This window comes from Dasypus novemcinctus, chromosome 19 (assembly GCF_030445035.2).
Source record: "Dasypus novemcinctus isolate mDasNov1 chromosome 19, mDasNov1.1.hap2, whole genome shotgun sequence".
NCBI lineage: Eukaryota > Metazoa > Chordata > Mammalia > Cingulata > Dasypodidae > Dasypus > Dasypus novemcinctus.
Window position 1 is genome coordinate 7,221,122 of NC_080691.1, and position 19,665 is coordinate 7,240,786.

General features: G+C 44.5%; 1 protein-coding gene across 6 annotated transcripts in view; it reads right to left on the minus strand.

Annotated features, from left to right (window-relative positions):
• SFSWAP (splicing factor SWAP) overlaps positions 1-19,665 on the minus strand; it is a 76,890-nt gene that overhangs the window by 32,880 nt on the left and 24,345 nt on the right. For all 6 annotated transcript variants that reach the window (XR_011646464.1, XM_071209735.1, XM_071209734.1 and 3 more), the window contains 4 exons: positions 8,906-9,146; positions 7,813-7,944; positions 7,086-7,179; positions 5,981-6,152 (listed from right to left, as the gene is read on the minus strand). Coding sequence is in view for 5 of the 6 variants with exons in the window: in XM_071209735.1 (XP_071065836.1) it covers positions 5,981-6,152; positions 7,086-7,179; positions 7,813-7,944; positions 8,906-9,146 (639 nt within the window). In the remaining variant the exon portion in view is untranslated. The remainder of the gene's footprint in view (positions 1-5,980; positions 6,153-7,085; positions 7,180-7,812; positions 7,945-8,905; positions 9,147-19,665) is intronic.

Sequence of the window (19,665 nt, forward strand, 5' to 3'; positions counted from 1 at the left end):
TTAAGTCTGTTTTATAGGTGCCCATATGCTCAGAAAGTTCAGACTTGTCTTTTTGACCTTCTGAATTTGTACAGGTGCAGTGATTTTTCTGTTTCCTCATCCTTACAGAGAGAGAACCAGGCTTGGGCTTTTTCCCAACTGAAGTTGGGATGGGTTTTATCATATACTGTGTAGACTCTGTTCAAATCTCCCAGGACCAGATGAGTGTAGACGGGAAGGCTATGAATGTGTGGCTTTAATTGACCAGATTGTAATGCTGACCTGGGAGATGCCCGTGGCAGGAGCAGCCTCAGCTACAGCTCTGTCGGTGCCCAAGTCCTTTTCTGGGTCTGCTATGGCAGCCCCAGGTTGGCTGAGCAGTGGGCACCCCCTTTACTCAGCTCACAGGTAGGTCGGCACAGGGGAGCAGTTTCCTTCTCTAGGGGCGTGGGTACCTGTTGTACTTTCTGCAGATACTTGAGGGATAAATGAGCTGCTGCTCCTTGAATGCCCTGAGCTGGTTCAGGCCTCCTGCATCCCGACCCCCTAGCAGATAGCAGGTGCCTTGGGGGATCACTGCCCCTGACTCCCAAGGTGTACTTTGCTTCTGTACAAACTAAATCCCAGGTTGATGGCCTGTCCTTTAATATTGTATCCTATAAAAATTCCTTATAGTTTCTGAAACATGGACAGCATCTTTCCCTGGTCTCTAGAGGAATCCCAGCCACCCACCCCTAACCCATCCACACTCTTATATTATAGTCCTGGATTTCTGCAATGAGTGTTTGAAGGTGACCCTGAAGGGTAAGAGATTGAACACTTAAGCTCAGGTAACTTAAGTGGGAGGCCCAAAAGACAATTCTATTTTTAGGTACTAGGGCTCAAACCCAGGACCTCATACATGGGAAGCAGGTATTCAACTACTTGAGCTACATCTGCTCACCATTTTTAAAAAAGTGATTTAAAAAATCAATCAGTCAGTCAATCAATCAATCTATTTAGTTTTAGGAGGTGGTGGGGATTGAACCCAGGACCTTGTACATGAGAAGCAGGCACTAAACCACTGAGGTACACCTGCACCCCCCTTGCATTTCCTGCATCCACTGTGCCTTTTTTTTGGGGTCTTTATTTATTTTTTTAATGTTACATTCAAAAAATATGAGGTCTCCATATACCCCCCATCCTCCTCCCCCCATTCCTCCCCCCATAACAACCTCCTCCATCATCATGAGACACTCAATGCACTTGGTGAATACATCTCTGAGCACCGCTGCACCTCACGGTCAGTGGTTCACACCATAGCCCACACTCTCCCCCAGTCCACCCAGTGGGCCATGGGAGGACATAAAATGTCCGGTAACTGTCCCTCAGCACTACCCAGGACAACTCCAACCCCCGAAAATGCCCCCACATCACATCTCTCCCTCCCACTCCCTACCCCCAGCAGCCACCATTGTGCCTTCTTTTGACTCATGCTACAGATTTACACTCTGGTTCTAGAAAGGGACATAAAAATTCACTTCCATATGATGGAACAGTAAAAAGGAATGAACCTCTGATACATCCTACAATATGGATGAAACTCAAAAATATGCTAAGTGAAACAAGCTAGGCACGAAAGAACACATATTGAATGACTCCAAGTACAGGAAACTTTCAGAAAAGAAAAATGCAAGGAGACAGAAAGGGGATAAAGAGTTTCCTGGGGCTGGGTGTGGGATTAATTCAAAATAGATCAAAGACCTAAAATAAGAGTTACTACTATAAAACTCTTATAAGAAGATAGAGCGAAGTATCTTCAAGATTTTGTCGTAGGCAAGGGACTTTTAGATTTGACACCAAAAGCATGTGGAGCAAAAGCAAAAATAGATAAAATGGATTTCATCAAAATTTAAAACTTTTGGGTGTCAAAGATCACCATCAAGAAAGTGAAAAGACAGAATGGGAGAAAATATTTGAAAACCATCTATTTGATAAGGGTTTAATGTCTAGAATATACAAACAACTTCTACAACTCAACAATAAAAAAGACAACCCAATTTAAAAATGGGTCAAGGATTCGAATAAACAGTTCTCCAAAGAGGATATTCAAATGGACAATTAGCATACTCAAAGATACTCCACATGATTAGTCATTAGAGAAAAGCAAATCAAAACTATAATAATACCCCACTAGAAAGATTATTTAAAAAAATTGAAAATAACAAGTGTTTGTGAAGATGCGAAAAAATAGGAATGCTAGTACATTCATAAATAAATATGCCCCTAATTAGCAGAGTCCCAAAATATATGAAGCAAATACTGACAGATTTGAAAGGAGAAATGGACAGATCTGCATTAATAGTAGGAGACTTTAACAGACCACTTTTGATAAAGCTAGACCATCTTGATGGAAGATCGATAAGGAAATAGAAGACTTAAATGATACTCTAAACCAGTTAGACCTAGCGGACATATCTAGAACACTTCACCCAAGAGCAGCAGCAGAACACACATTCTTCTCCAGTACGTGGATCATTCCCAGGATAGACCATATGGTTAGGTCACAACACAAGTCTTAATAAATTAAAAGACAACAAAATTATCCAATATATTTTCTCTGACCACAATGGAGAAATAGAAAATTCACAAATATGTGGAAATTAAACACAGCACTCTTAAACAACCAATGAGTTAAAGAGGAAATCACAAGGGCTATTAGGAAATATCTTGAGGAGAATGAAAATGAAAATATAACATACCAAAACTTATGGAATGAAGCAAAGGCAGGGCTGAGAGGGAAATTTATAGTTCTGAATGCTTACATGAAAAAAGATTTCAAATCAGAGACTTAATCTCAAAACTGGAAGAACTAGAAAAAGAAGAGCAAACTAAACCAAAGCAAGCAGAAGCAAGGAAATAGAGATTGGAGCAGAGATAAATGAAATAGAGAAGAAGAATAAAAACAGTAAAAGAGAATCAACAAAACTAAAAGTTGGTTCATTGAAAAAAAAATCATTAAAATTGAGAAACCTTTAGCTAGTCTGACAAAGAAACAGAGAGGACACAAATAAAGCCAGAAATGCAAAGGAGACACTACCACCAAGCCACTGCAATAAAAGGCTATGAGATACTCTGAATGAGAGCATGGCAACAAATTACATAGTCCAGATGAAACAGATGAAGTCAGAATCCTAGGCACACACAAACTACCCACACTATTCAAGAACCAAGAGTCCAACAAACCATAACCAGTAAAGAGACCAAAAAGCCTCCCAACAAAGAAAAGCCCAGGAACAGGTGCTTTCTCAGGAATTTTATCAAACATTCCAAGAATTAACCCCAATCCTGCGCAAACTTTCCCAGAAGAACTGAAGGGGAGAAACAGTCCCTAACTCATTCTACAAGGCCAACATCACCCTCACATTAGAGTCAGGTAAAGAATCTACAAAAAAGGACAACCACAGTCCAGTATCTCTTATGAATAGAAATGCAAAAATCCTCAACAAAACACTAGCGAGCTGAATGCAACAGCACACTGAAAGCTCTGTACACCACAATCCAGGGGGTCTCATTCCAGATATGCAAGGGTGGTTCAACAAGAACATCTGTTAGTAAACACACCACATTAACAGAATGAAGGGGAAAAAAGGTCATTTTCACTTGATGCAGAAAAAACAACGCACAAAATCCAGCACCCCTTCTTGATAAAACACTTAAAAGAACTAAAAGGCATCCAAATTGGAAAGGAAGTAGTAAAACTTTCCTATTTGCAGATGACATGATCTTATATACAAAAAATCTGGAAAAATCCCCAACTAAGTTACTAGAGCTATTTAAATGAATTCAGCAAAGTGGTGGGTACAAGATCAAAACCCCAAAATCAACAGTGTTTCTGTACACTAGTGATGAACAATCGGTAGAATAAATCAAGAAAAAAAATTCCATTTAATAGCAACTGAAAGAATCAAATATAGAATACATCTAATCAAGGATGAAAAGGACTTATACATGGAAAACTATAAAACACTGCTAAAAGCAATCAAAGAAGACCTAAATAAAAGGAAGGACTGCATGTTAATGGACTGAAAGACTGAATATTAAGATGTTCATTCCACCTAGTAATTTACAGATTCAACACGATCCCAATCAAAATTCCAACAACCTTCTACTGCACACGACATACAAAATCAAAATGAGTCAAATATAAGAGCCAGAAGTATAAAACTCCAAGAAAAAAATGTAAGGAAGTATCTTCAGGACCTTGTTAGGCAATGAGTTCCTAAACTTTATACCCAAAGCACAAACAACAAATGAGAGGCCTCAAAAGACTTTATCATGAAAGCAAACAATGGGAGAAAATATTTGGAAACCACATATCCGGTAAAGATTTAATATCCAGAAAATATTTTGGATTACTTCAACTCAACAATAAAAAGACAACAACCTAATTAAAAAATGGGCAAAAAACTTGAATAGGTATTTTTCCAAAGAAGATAAACAAATGGCCAAAAAGTACATGAAAAGATGCTAAATATCATTAGCCATTAGGGAAATGCAAATCAAAACCACAGTGAAATACCATATCACACTCACTAGAATGGCTACTATTAAAATAACAGAAAAGCACAAGAGTTGGAGAGAATGTGGAGAAATAAGGAACACTCATTCATTGCTGGTGGGAAAGTAAAATGGCGTACCTGCTGTGGAAGACAATTTGGCAGTTCCTCAGAAAGCTAAGAACAGAATTACCACATGACCTGGCAAACCCACTACTTGGTACATACCCAAAGGAATTGAAAACGGGGACTTGAACGGAGATTTGCACACCCATGTTTATAGTGGCATTATTAAAAATTGCCAAAAGATGGGAGCAAACCATGTCCATCAATGGATGAAGGATAAAAAAAATGTGGTGTATACATACAATGGAATATTATTCAGCTGTAAAAAGGAATGAAGTTCTGATAGAAGTGACAACATGGATGAATCTTGAAGATAACAAGCTAAGTGAAAGAAGGCAGGCACAAAAGGACAAATATTTTATGATGTCTCTGCTATGAAATAATTAGAATAAGCAAACTTAAAGAGTCAAAATCCAGAATACAGGTCATCAGAGGATGTCGTGGAGGTAGGAAACAGGGACTTAAGGGTTAAAATGTACAGCGTTTCTATCAGGAAGATGGGAAAATTTTGGTAAAGGAGAGTTTTGAAGGTAGCACAACAATGTGAATGCAAGTAACAGCACTGAATTATATATCTGAATGTGGTTAATGGGAAATTTTAGGTTGTATATATGTTACTACAATAAAAATTAGAAAAAAAAGAACCTCGTTAGCAGACTCTTTTGTCTCTAAAGCCCCACTTACCTGCCCACTGAGGTGCAGCTGCCTGTGACAGCTCTGGGAACCCTGGAACTCTCAAGGCACCCAGCTGACACACCCTTTCCTCCTCCAAGTCTTGCCCATTCCTCCCAAGTGGGGCTACTCCTGTTTTACCACATAGTTCTTTGCTAATGCATCTCCTCCAGCCTTTTTTTAAATTATATTCTCTATTTACATGTATGTCTGTCATGCTAGATGAAAAACTCTTTGCAGGAACCATAACAAGGTAACTAATGAGCAAGTGGAGTCTTGCCTGGTGGAGTCCCTTAAGGGACTTGCTTTAACAAAGAAAGAAAACTGTTGTTGGTACAGTGGTTTGTATATAGAATTTGGAAGTCTGATGGGGTATGAGCCATTTCTTAAAATACCCTAAACATTTTCACTACCTTGCGCACAAGAATAGGCTGCTAACAAATGTATACCTAAGAGTAACTTCTATTGAAATGATCCTGCATTCCAAATTAGGAAAATACAACAAAACGAGGTAGTTTTATTAAAAAATATAAAAGAAACTGCCAATTCCACCCTGTTCTGTAGTAAAAGGACCTACTCCTAATTCATCCAGAATTCTTTCATGATAATTTAAAGTGAAGTATCTATGGTCAGGAATTTCACTTGCAATAAAAGGGCCAGCACACCTTTCACGAGCTTCCCGTCAGTGAGGGTTTTGCTGGTCGGCACCTCCTTCTTGCCCCCCGACGCCCCTCTCCCTCCTGCGTCGGCCATGTCTTCAGGCACACTGTCCTCCACGACATCATTAGGCTTCTCAGGCACCGAGTCTGCAGGAGCCTCTTCAGGTGCTGATGCAGCCTAGAGATTAAACATGGGCACAAACCACCACTAAGAAATTATAAAGAATTAGTAAAAAAAAATTTATATGTTTCATTAGACAATCACGTTTCTACATTACTGCCTAAGGAGCATTAAGGAACATACTTTCAAAATCAGCTGTGCTGTTTTCTAATAAGACAGTTGAGTGAAAAGGAGCAGAAGGGGCTTCTTCCCTTTGGAAGACACTCTACAACTAAAGTGCAGTCTTGTGAACAATGCCTTTTTCTTTGGGGAGTGATGACTGAGGACACTTTTAGAAAACCAAATTATCCCTGTCACTTTCAGGTGTGTCATTTTCTTCGGTTTGAGCATTCAGAGATGAAGGTCTAAAAAATTTGGCTGAATAAGCAATGCCTACTTCATCTCTCTCCCAAAACAGGTCTCTAAACCGTCAGGTGAGAAGGTAAGGAGAGTAAAGCAGAAGAAAAGGCAACAAGGACATGAAAAAATGCTGCAAATGGACATGTCACAGGCACGTGTGCTGGCATCTGAAGGAGGGACAGCACAGGCAGCAGCCTGGAGGCCGGTGCTCGAGGGCGAATGGCTTCCACTTTGGGCCACACCTCTGCAGCTGCAGGCATGGCACCTGGGAGAGTGCATTTCATTTATTTAAGTACGTATTAACATAACAGAGGTATTATATATGGCTCTCATCAAAACTAGTTATAAAGAGCCAACCAAAACTTGCAGTGCTTGAAAAAACTTAATTCTTTGGTCTCCAACAGGCTGGACAAATGGGTATCGATGCACTATGAACATGTGGGGAAGTTTCCAACAGCTCTAAAACAAGTTTCACCTTGGAGAGGTGGAACAAGTTAATGACAGCAGCACACACCAGAACAAAATAAGAGTCATCAAGCACCACGGTGCTTCATTCCTGCCCTACCTTTACAGGTATGTACAGGTATGTACCTGTGTGCTCTCGCCCCCTTCCTTTTGGAGGAAGAACTGCTTCTTAAACTCATAATAGGCATTATACTGGTGCCAGGGCTGCAGGAACTCAAATCTATGAACAGAATAACAAGACATGTCATTTGCCTTAACAGGCACTCTGGAGAAACAGTGTCTTCAACGTTTACTGAGCACTCTTACTGAGAGCCAGACCGTTCTGAACGCTTCACAGTTACAAAGTCGTTATCTCAACAACTTTATGAAGTAACTACTAGTATACCCTACCCACTTTGTAGACAAGGAGACTGAGGCAGAGAGGTCAGAGAACTGGCCAAGGTTACACAGATGACACTGAAGATGCAACCCCAGGTTTTATGTTTTAGAACTGAGGCAAGAATATTACTTGATTTAAAAAAAAAAAAAGTTGGAGTCTAAGTTTCTAGGTCCTAGTCCTGAAAAACATGACTTTGATCCTTTTTTTAGGTAGTGTCAACATTCTTCCTTAAGAAAACAGACCAAGTAAACACACACAAAAGATACCACCATAAAAATACCACCCAACTCTAATTTATCCAGATAATTACAAGATGTATTTACTTAAAAACCCTTGAACCAAGGAAAGGATTAATGCCCACCCCTAAAAAGGAATCATATACTTGAGGAAAAAAAAAAAACAAAACCAACAACAACAAAAACACACCCGAATCTCCAATACCATATGTAACACACACACAATTCCTAACCTCACCTTTGATCGTTCTTGGCACGAACGCTGGTCTCAAACTTGATGCCATTCCTGGCCACGTACTCGGCCAGCTTGTCAATCACAGGCTGCACATCCGGGGGTGGGGGTATGATGGCAGCCACTGGGGCACGTGCACTGCAGAGAGGAGGCTGGGGTTACTGCCCCGCTGCACTGGGCCAATACCCGTGACCCAGTTGTGTCACAAGTGCGAGCTCGTGGACCAAGCCCGACAGGGGAGACAGAGGGTGCCTTTCAGAACTGCAGACATTCACACCAACATGTGAGTTACAACAACAAATAAAGGAGGCCCATTATCTGAGGATGACAGGTATTATGCAGAAAGAGTCTAAGCCAATCCACTTAAAACAGGACCCAAAATTTCATCTTGAATGGTGGAAATGGGGATTTTGTTGAAAAATGAGGTTTAAAGGTATAAAAATGGATTCTTTCTCTCCTGATTACCATTTCCCAATTACAAACCAAATTTTAGAAAAGGACAGCATGACTCCACACCCTTCATTTCATGTTTGACTTTCTTAACATGATCAGAAAAGAGGGCTATTTTTGCAGAAATATGCAAGCACTTCATCACATTTTACTAGATGCCCACCCAGCACTTGGCTCATCTAACTCATGGGAACAGAACCCTTCCCAGCTGCAGGTGCTGCCAGAAGGCAGGATGCCCAGTGCTGACCACCATCTGGGTTGGGGTTCGTTCTTCTCCAGGGGTTCCAGTCTCACCACCAGGACTCCACTGGCCAATGGTTGGCGAGACATTTAAGAAGAATTCTACTGTTGCGTTCATCAGCTTCATGAAACACTGAGTGTCCTGCAAATAGCTGCAGTTTCACTTCTGTTGGCTTTGCTGGCGCTACCCAGCTGAGCTGGGACACACCAGGCAGGCACAGAAGCTGGAGTTGAGTGGAGGTGAGGGATGATATATGACAATTTCTGATTTCCTATCAGCTCTGGAATTGGGGCTTTTGAAAATAAACACTCAAATGGAAACCTCTGTATGCAGGTCAGATGACCCCTTCCATCAAAGTAGCAGACATACTCTGGTGACTATTTTGCTGAGAGTGAGACGCACATGTACCTTGTGCTGGTGGTGGTAGGTGTTGCCCCACTACTCGTCTCTGCAGTGGATGGAGGGGGTGGGGGAGTGGTTCCGGGAGGAGGGGGGGCAGTGGCTGTCACTCCGGTGGAGCTGGTAACGGTCACGCCGGCAGGAAGTGTGCTGTAGTAGGTGGCGACGTCCATTCCCGGAGGGGGTGGTGCCAGGCAGTAGGTGCCGTCGGGCAGCATGTAGCAGCTGTAGTACATGGCTGCCACAGTGGCTGTTGAGACATCGCAGAGGGGATGGGTTGGGTGAGCCTTAGAAGACCACCCCCCGGACCACCACCACAGCATACCACTTTTGTCTGCTTTTAGTCATGCTGCTTTCTGTATTTTCCTGTCCGCAAGTGGTGACTTGGGCTCTGTGTCCTAGAAAACCATGTTTTTAAACTTAATCCATCCTGTGGGGTGAACCCTTATGAAGAGAACCGCTGATGAGGTGACTTTAGTTAAGGTGTGTGGGCTCAAGCGGCCCAGGCTGGCCTTGATCCTAACTGCTGGAGGCCTTGCAGGAAAGGCCACGGAGCCCGGATCCAGGGAGCAGCCAGTGCCGGAGGTCAGCAGAGCCTCGAGGAGAAGGCGCTGCCACAAGCCACCACGACAGGAAAGCCAGAAGTGACAGGCTCAAACACCTCCCGAGCCATTAAATTCAGAAAATCTCCTCTTTGGAATGAACAAGCTATCCTTCTTTTAGGTGGGCCATCAAGACCATCTATGCCTATAGAAGCAGGTATGAGAATAAGCAACCCTCCCTTTCCCCTTATAAAGCTGTTGCTCTTTTGAGCCACCTCATAGCCCTCCACTCCCAGTATAGGATGGACTGTAATTTTTTAACAGTCCTCCACTGAGGGACATTTAAACCATCACTGGGCTTTTGCTACTATGAACAGTGACACTTGAAATCTCCCTATATATTTTGTGCACACATAAAAAATTTGTAGGACAGCAGCCCACTACTTTTGTAATGAAAAATCTCATGAATTTATTTACTCATCTTTTTTTTTTGAGAAAATGTTCCATGCTGGCACAAATCACAGAAGATTCAAAAACCTAAGAAGTTTTATTTCTAATCCTATTTTAGACAAGCAACTGGTACTGCCTGCACAGAGATTTAATTTCATTATCATCAGAGAATGGCAAAAAGATTTTTCTAATTAGGGAATTTTATTTATCATGATTTTTCCATGAATTCACTTTAAAAAACAGTAACATTTATAAATCATAAACTCTTTCATTGACCATGGTTTACAAGACTGTCTGCTATGTAGGAAAAAATATCAGCGGCATAGAACCTCGCAGACTTCTATGACAGCTGGACCCTTAGGTGAGAAAGACCGCCTCGCTCATGTGTGCTGTGGGAAGAGTGTCAGCCCACACGCCCCACTGTCAGAGTTGCTAATGCCTCACTTCAGGAACTGGACGACCATGAACTCCCAAGCCGTCCCCTTCCAGCTGGACGCATGGCTGCTGGCCAGTCAGAGCCACATTCTACTTGATCAAAGGAAGAGAAACGGCCTCGGCGCCCTGCAGGGAGTCCGGGCAGGACCAGCAGCTGCCGAGCGCAGGAAGGCGGGTGCAGGGCGCAGTGTGGCACTATAGCCGAGGGCTGCTCTAAGGGACAGGCCATGTCCTCGGGCCCTCGCAACCCCAGCACTACGCACAAGGATTTAACCCACAGAGGGATGACAGGATGCTTCAAATACAAGCTTTTCCTATAAATCTGGCATTCGTATAGGTATTTATGCTTCTATAAGAGTCAAAATTACCCTTGAAAGAGTGGAATTAAACTATTTCCAACCAATCCCACTTCAAGTAATCAAAGTATCCTCGATCAGCCTTTTTACCCCCTGAACAAAGAAAGCTGCTCCTGCAGGAGGAGAAAGTGCAGCAGCAGCACTAGAGAGACCAGAGAGCAGGCCATGGCCTCGCCGCCTTGACCTGTGCTCTGCTCCTGCGGCCACTGCCACGACCTAACAGGGAGGCCAAAGGCACCACGCCCTACATTAGACAGGCCCAGAAAGAAGCCTGGGTTTATTTTAAATGGCAGCCACAATACATAGGGCATAGCAATTCTCAGAAACAAACAAAAACAGTTTATAGTTAGGCTTCGACCAACAGTATGTATCAGGCAGCTCCAATTTAATGTATTCTTTTTATAATGGAAGTGAATAAACCATTTTCAAAATTGAGTGTCATTCCTTTGAAAGTACAAACATTCAGACTAACAATCAGTCTATATGACTTCCTGATTCATCCATCTTGCTAAAGTAAAACACATTTTAAAAAATAGCAGTGCTGGCAGGATGGCTGACTAACAACGCGGGCACTTATCTACTGCAAACATCTAAATGTTGGAAAAACGTAACAAAACGTAAGGCACAGCTGAGCTCACGCCTGAAGCCTCCGCCCGCGTCCTGCTCAGGATGTGGAAATCCTGGCCAATGATTATGCGGGGCACATCCACGAGCCAGAAGCAGGAGAATCCTACAGAGAAAGATGCAAAATGCAGCAGGCTCGAACACAACGGCACAGCCTCCCTGTCATCATATAGCTTATACCCTCTCTCACCTGCACAACTTCAGAGCCCTTTCCAGTAATACTTTAATCACACTTTGAAAAGATAAAGAAGAATTTCAAAGTCAAAACAAGGATGTGAGAGCAATAGACTCTGCTAATTTGCCGAGAGAACAGATTCTAAACTGTTCATCCCAATGAGCATTGCCAGTCCGTTGGGTGTTCTGTGGTATTATCACACGGCAATGATTTCATGAATCTATGTTGTTTGTGGAATGTTTCTCCAAGATTCTTACCTCATAGACTGTCAGGGAAGAAAGGAGGATGGATCCATTCTCTACCCAAAGAAACTGAGGCCCAGGGCAGTGTACGGCCAGAGCGCTGGCCATGGCACCTGCTAGGGCTCCTGAGCTGGCGCAGTCTGCATGCCTCGCTCCCCAGGGTTTCTGGTCCCAGCTCTGGTGAATCGCCTCGAGTTCCTGCACTTCTGTCCCTTACCCACACATGCAGTGCCTCTGCCCGCATTGCTGCCGTGGTCACAAGCTGGTGGCGCCGCTCTCTGCTCTGCAATACCTGGTGCACACCTCTGTGACACTTCCCTACGGCACAGTTCGTTGACTTAACTGTGACAAGACATCGTCACCCTGCCCAGCTCCTGCACACAGCAGGCCCTCCAAAAACACTTAAGGGGGGACTACACATCAGGTGACATCGAGTCCAGTGCTCTTTCTAAAATAAAACATTTCATGGTAGAATATTCTACAGTAAATTCCTTGTTATTTAAGTGTGCCATGCCGAGTTGTGGCTCTGTGACAGGGTCCTGGACAGGTCCGTTGAGGCACAGGCAGGGTTTCAGAACTGGACTGGAAATCTTCCACTGACCACCCACTGCAGTACACAAACCCTGGAAGATCACGCTCACATGGCCAGAAAGGAAGGGGAATTTCAAGTGTTTTCACAGTAGGTTTCTATGACATCAGGCAAGTTGTTAGGTTTGCAGTTGTTCTCAGGAGTTCACACTGACTTTTCAAAGAGGGAACCAAGTTTCAGAATGAGTGAAATGTGAGGTGATGTGACTCCACTACATTCACATCATGAGCCCATGAAAGACTCCTCCAAGTAAATCCAAGAGAGACATTTCAGCAGGCACCTGCACTTCTAAAAATATAGCTGTGGAGGAAAACAAGCCCCATCAGAGCAGGAGGCCTGGCTGTGAGCACACCTCACAGTGCTGCATGTGCGTGGGCTGCTTATCACCTGGTCAGAGCAAGTGCCCTTCTTCCCAAAGCCTTTCTCAGAGACAGTTGACTGCTATCTCCATGTGACTACGATCTCACATAAATTTAACTCACAGAGCAGCACACTAGTGTCCAAAGTGTGCTTAGAGCCCCTGAGATGAGTAGTGAGCAATCTCTTGCATAAGAGTCCACTCAGGAAAGTTTTTTGCATCAAGAATGAAAAGTGCTTTACTGAGTTACATGGAAGAAAAATATGTATATTCTTAACAGAGATCTACTTTCCTAATAAAAGAATGTTTTAAAAATTGGCACTGATCTTCAACTGCTAAGTGCTCCAAGCACGTCTGAGAAGGGGCTTCAAGGACCCTGACCTTCCCCGGGCTGCCCAGCACTTCGGCCCTCCTCCTCGCCCCCCTCCTTCCAGCCTCCCTCTCTGCCCCTCTCCCCTCTCCCCTCCCCCCTCCAGTGCCCCTCTCTTGACGCCAGCCCCTCAGCAGCGGCTGTGCCTCTCTGCCCTGAGCTGGCTTCTCTTCCTTGGTGTGGCCCTCTAAATCCTTCTCTATCGACATCCAGGGGCTCTGCTAAGTTCAGCAGCTTTAAGCTGTTGGCATTTAATTCCTCCAGAACTCACACCTCCAGCCCTGAGCTGAGCTTGTGTGTTAACTGCCCACTCCACCTTTCCTCTGGAGGCGTCCAGAACAGAAGCCTTGCTTTTTCTCCACCCACTCCTCTCCCAGCAGCCTCTGCATCTCAGCACACGGCAATGCCATTCATTCTTCCAGGTCATCAGGACAGAAGCCTGCAGTGACCCTGGACCCCGGGTTTTCTCTTCCGTCTCACATCCAACACACTGCTGAGTCCTGCTGACCAAAACGACTTCTTCTGACCCCTGGCCTAAATCCAGAGCTTCCTGCCTAGATGATTCCAAGTGGAGCCTAACTCACCTCCCAGAAAGCACCGCACTCCTCTCTCAAACTTGCCAATGGCTTCCAGCTCTGCTGGCCTAGATTCCCTGACTCCAGGGCCCTGGCCCCATGACTGTGCGCTGCCTGCTTCTCCCGCTGCGCGTGCTCCTCTCCGGGAGGCCCTCCCCCAGGTACTGCCTGGCTCAGCCCTCCCCTGCTCAGTCTCTGATCACATGAGACCTTGTCGCCATCCCCCAGCCTACTAGCTGCCCAGGCCTCGGCCCCACGCACCCTGACCACGTCTCTCTGCTGCACCGAGGCAGGGGTCTGTTTACTGTCTTTCTCCCGCAGAATGTAAGTCCCATGATGGAAAGGACTCTGTCAACTGCTGGTCCCAACACAGTACAGGCACAACACAAATGCGTTCAACGAATGAGCAAGTCATACACACACGAGTGGGAACTGGAATGGTGTAAGAGTCTCAGCATTAGCAAAGGCCACTAGGAGATGACGACACAAAACTTCCCCTGTCCTGAAGAAAAATAATATTCACCTCGCAATTCTAAGCCCTCCACAGGAGAGGTGGGCCCCCAACTGCTTGAGCCACTTCTACTCCCTGAGAATTTTATACTCAGACAAGCTGTCCTTTGCTCACAAGGGCAGGAGGCAGGCATTCTTCAAGTCAGCAAAAACGTATGAAATAGAGCCCTTCTTGGAAAAATTTGTGCATGAAATTCAAATGACCATAAGATCAGCCAAATTAAGAACTCAAGTGATGAAATTGTGGTTAAAAAACTAACCCATTTAACTGTAGAAACTAAGATAAGCAACTAGGGAATTACAGAAACAAACAAAATTTAAAATTTTTGTTACGTAAAATCTCAAAAAAAATGAGGAAATGGGTTGAAGAAAAGTTATTTTATAATGCTAATTTCCTCTGGTTTCATAGTTAATCTCTAAAATAAAAACATACAGCTTAAAATACCCCATAACCCCAACTGCATAATGTTCTACTAATCATTTTTCTTAAAGAGTTCTTTCAGACCTAATGTATTGGAGAAACTTTTATCTGAAATTCACCAAGTACTTCACTTTGATTTTGGATTTTAAGTTCATCTGTTGAACTCAAGTGAAATAAAAAATCCTAGTTCCCCTTTAACATATGAATTTCATTTACATAACAACTTTTAAACCTTTGAATCTTTATGCCTAACTGCCACCTCTGTATGCCTCCCCCCCCCCCACCCCCCTGCATTGCCTCAGGTCTGCCGGTGCCATCAATGATGCTCACCTACTGTTAATGTGATTTTTGGGTTCTGGCAACTTGGGTGCCACTTTTTAATTCCTTCCTTCTGTTTCCTTTGACTTAAAAAAAAAGTATGCATAGTTTTATAAAACAATAAAACCATCTTTGGGGGTTTTGGAAAGTAAGTAAAGCACTTCAAGGCCATGATTTGAAGGAGAAAAAGAGAAAATATCTACTTTAGCCACATGGTATGGTTTAATTTCACTTAAGCTATTTATAGAATGAAATATATTTTTAAAACACTGAGTTGGTATCATAATTTTTAAAAAATGGTATGCTATGGCAGTGGGCAATATACCATTATTATTGTTTCCTGCATAAGTAATTCCACTTATTATTCTCTTCTGCAAGGATTTATAACTAAATATCAGAAGACAATTAAATAATAGCAAAAAATAAACAGCATGAAACAGTTTGTCAGGATAATCAAATTGTCAGCTTTGCCTATTTATAATAAAGAGCTTCTAAAAAACCACTATTTTACAATAAAAAGATACTTTTCTTCCCAGACTGCCAAAACTTAGGAAAATCTCTTCAGTAGAGTAAATAATCAGGAGTGACTGGTATATTCTAAGGCAATTACTAAATACCAGGTAAGATTAAAAAAAGAACAAAGAGATTAGCGATTTCATCACGGGCAGAAAACTGCAGCAAAGCTACTTGCCCTGAAGCTTTATGAAGGACAAAAAAAAAGTGATGGCCCCTTCAGCCAGACAGAAGACCCTGAGCACTGAGGAAACTGCCTGGGAGTGTTGTCTTAAAATCACGGAATTGCACAGACTCACTCAAGACACTTGTCCTGTTTCAAAATAAGCATCGGAAAAAAAATTTTAAATATATATTTTATTGCTTTAAAAGATACTTAGATAACACAGAAGTGTAAGGAATTTCCACATGCCCCACTCCCCACACCTCCCACCCTTCTCCACATTAACAACTTCTTTCATTTGTGTGGTAGATTCATTGCAATTGATGAACACATTTTGGAGCATTGCCATTAAGCATGGATTATAGTTTTACATTGTAGTCTATACCCTCTCCCACTCAATTCTGTAGTTTATGGCAGGATATAGGATGGCCTGTATCTGTCATTGCAATGTCATTCAGGACAATTCCAAGTACTGAAAATACCCCCATATTATACCTTTTTCCCTCTCCCTGCCTTCAGCACCTCCAGTGGTCACTGTTGCCGCATCAATGATATAATTTCTTCTATTGCTAAATAAATCTTTATTTAATAAACTAATTTATTTAGGAGGTACTGGGGATTGAACCCGGGACCTTATACTTGGGAAACAGGTGCTCAGCCACTGAGCTACACCTGCTCCCAATCTTTATTTTTTTTGCAAGGTAATATATATTCACATTATAAAAAACTCAAGCTGTACAGAGAGCAAAGTGAGTCCCTCCGTCGCCCTGAATTTGCTTTTGCCAGCTCCTCTGCTTGGAGCAGCCATTGCTACCTATCTGATGTACCCCTGCAGGGATGCTGGTACAAAGCCTGTGCATGCACCCTTGTTCCTGACACCGACGGCATCATACTGCACGCGCTCTTCCGCATTCCACCCTCTGCGTCCTGCGGCACTGCACCCCGGGCCATGCCCACAGCATACACCACCCCTCCTTCTCCTGGCTCTTCATCCACTGTCAACATGTAGGCAGACTTCTCTGGTTAGTTGTCCACTGGAAGACACAGAGGTCATTTCAGTCTTTTACTATTACTAAAAATCTTTATTATGAATATTCTTGTAGCTCTATCTTTACGCATAGATTGGTAGATTAAAGTAGATATCCTGGGTCATTCTAAACCGATAACTATTAACAGGTTGCACTCCACATGGGCTGCATAAATTTACATTCCCACCAATAATATGAATGCCTGTTAACTTTTTTCTTCTTTGCCTATATGAGACTGACAAATGGCATGCCACTGTAGGGTCAATCTGTATTTCTTTTATTTAATCCCTATAATTAAGATATCAAAGCTTACATAGATGAAAAAGCATTTTCAGCAGTCTGGAAGCCTTGCTTTTGTTCTAAGGCTTGTGATTCCCAAGTGTTCCTGACTGCCCGCAAGGTGGACTCCTTTCCAGGTTCCTATGAACACGAAGGCTCTCGGTGGCAGTCAGGGTGAAAAGGAAACATGGCCTTGCATCTCTACCGAGGCAGGTTCCAGAGCCAGCAGACACAGTGCCATTTCACAACGGGCAGTGAGGGCCAGTCTTTTAGAAACATGGCCAGCCTTACCTCCAGCAGGTACCACACTACAGATCATTTTTTACTGGGCTAGATTTTTTTTCCCATTTGACTGTAAAAGCTTGTGGTGGGTTGAAGACGCTATTCTCTCTCCTGGCTTCTCAATGCTTTTGTTTTTTACATTAGCTGAAAAATGTTGCCTGCTGACTTAGGACACGTCACGCTTCACCGAGTCTTCGAGAGTGCCTCTGGAAGTGGCTTTGGCTTTGCTGCGTGATGAAACGTGAAGCCCTCATGCGCCGGCTCCCCAAACAGCTCCCCACTGCCGCTCTTCTAACGAGGCCCTGCCTGGTCACTTAGCCACATCTCCCTTCCTAGGGTCTTCATTTCTTGCTTCCCTCTGAAGAATTTACTCATCTCTGGGCTAGCACCTGTTGTTTTAAACAGATGGGACAAGCATGCCAGGAGACCGGCTGGACTGGCAGATGGCTGCCCCGTTAGGTAAGCATGCTGATGCGAGGATGTGCCCCGCCAGGGGACAGAGGCTGCTCTTTAGAAGGCCTGTGCCTTTTTGCTCTTACTGTCACCCAACCAGGAGGAGTCAGAAGGAAATGCAAATGTAAAACAATGTAATGAAATCAAGGAGTGTGCTGGCACTGCGCTTGGTGTTCTCTTCACTGTAGAGAAATCTCACCTGGAATCAGAGGCCTGCAGGCGGGTGGTGTGTGCGGGGAGGACAGAGCAGAAAGCCCTCAGCCTAAGCAAGGGCCTTCGCCCTGCAGCACCAGGTTGGTGAGCAAGCAGGCATTTGTGTTTCAAGTTAAGACAATATTTCAGGTACATACCCATTATTTTTATCCCTGTTTTAACCACATTTTGTGTGTGTGTAAACCTCTCACTATTTTGGCCCTGAGCGCACTCTAGATTTTTCATTCCTCCTCATTTTTTTTAAAGCTAACCATAACATCACTTTGTTAATGTAAATATAAGCATGCAAACCCCACAAACACTCCTTAGGTTTTCACTAACCAACACGAAATCTTTAAAATATTTTGGAAATAAGTGACCTTCAGCTTTTCCTTCAGAACATAATACAGTGTTCCCTTTAATCAGATTAAATTCCTACCATTTATTAAAGGGAATACCCTTAGCAAAATAAAGCACCCAGCTAGGAGGCAGAGCCGTGGCTGGGCTACGTTTAAGGAAAGCACATGTCTGCACCTACTGTGCACGCACGTGATGGTATGACACCCCTGGACGACCAGTTCACAGGAGTCTGTTCTTTGGGCTGTTCCTCCCAGTGCAGACATCTGTTCTCTGGCCATTGCTGCCCCAGCTCCACCTGTTCACAGACCTGCTCCATCGGGCAGTGTGCACGTGGGCACTTCCAGCTCTACGCGTCGATGGATCCCGGGCACCCTACAAATCACTAGGTGCGCCTGGAACCTCGATTCATGGTTTCTGAAGTTCCTTGCTCAGCCACCAGGCCCGGGCACCTCCTGTGTCCCCGTGGGACGGGGGCACTCTGGTCGGCAATGCAGAACAGCCTGCTCGTGGCTGGAGGGGAGGGCTGTCTGGCCTACGACTGCACTGTGCTGTGACACAAAGTGCAGTTAAAACGTCTAAGTGGAAGGGCAGACAGTGTGCTCCCCGTCCTCTTACAGTCCTCTGGGGGACACATTCATTCTCTAAATGAGAACTCGGCATGTTTAGCTCTAAGGACACAGCCACGCCAGCTCAGCTTCCGTCCATGTACCACCTCACGACCAGGACAGGAAGTGGACAGCCTCCTCTGTGACTTCCGAGTGCAAGACCCTGCCCTGCTCTCCTGCTGGCATCGCCTGTCCTCAAATGTGGGCAGAAGTGAAGTCAAAACTGCCAGGTCCCGGCAGGCCATGCCATGTAGGAAACACTCTCCAGGCAGCAGCAAAATTCCCAAAAAACCATGGCAAGTCTACACAGAGTGCCTGTGGGCTTCAGGACAGAGTCACAGGCTCCTCAGACGTCTGGGCCTTCCCAGTGCCAACCCAGGGTCCCTGTGTCCATGGGGGCCTTGCCTCTTGCTGGGAGGCGAGACGCACGCACCTGAGGCCATCCCCTTTGTGGGATGGAGGGGTGGCCCACTGGGGCACCTCCTGGGAGGAATGCTGCATCTGGTGCCCAGGGCAGGGGCTTCCCTGGGACAGGGGCCAAACCCCAGGCACGGCTTCGCCTCTCCTGTGACAGCCTGGCTAGAGCTGCTGTCGCCCACCCGCTTCCTCCTGCATCCAGTTCCACCTCACCCACCACTCCTTCCCAGACCCCCATGTGCTGCTGTCACTTCCAGGCACACAGCCTCTCTGACTGGGAATCTCCTAACCCACAGCAAAAACACCTCTAGGGGGAAGCGGCTGTGGCTCAATCAGTTGGGCTCCCGCCTACCATATGGGAGGCCCTGGGTTCACGTCCCGGGACCTCCTTGTGAAGGAAGGCAGGCTGGCCCGCACGCCTCGGAGTGCCGCTCGGCCTGCAGACAACGTGGGGCACCACCCAGCCTGCAAACACCATGGACAGCCGACTCATTAAGGTGAGGCAACAACAA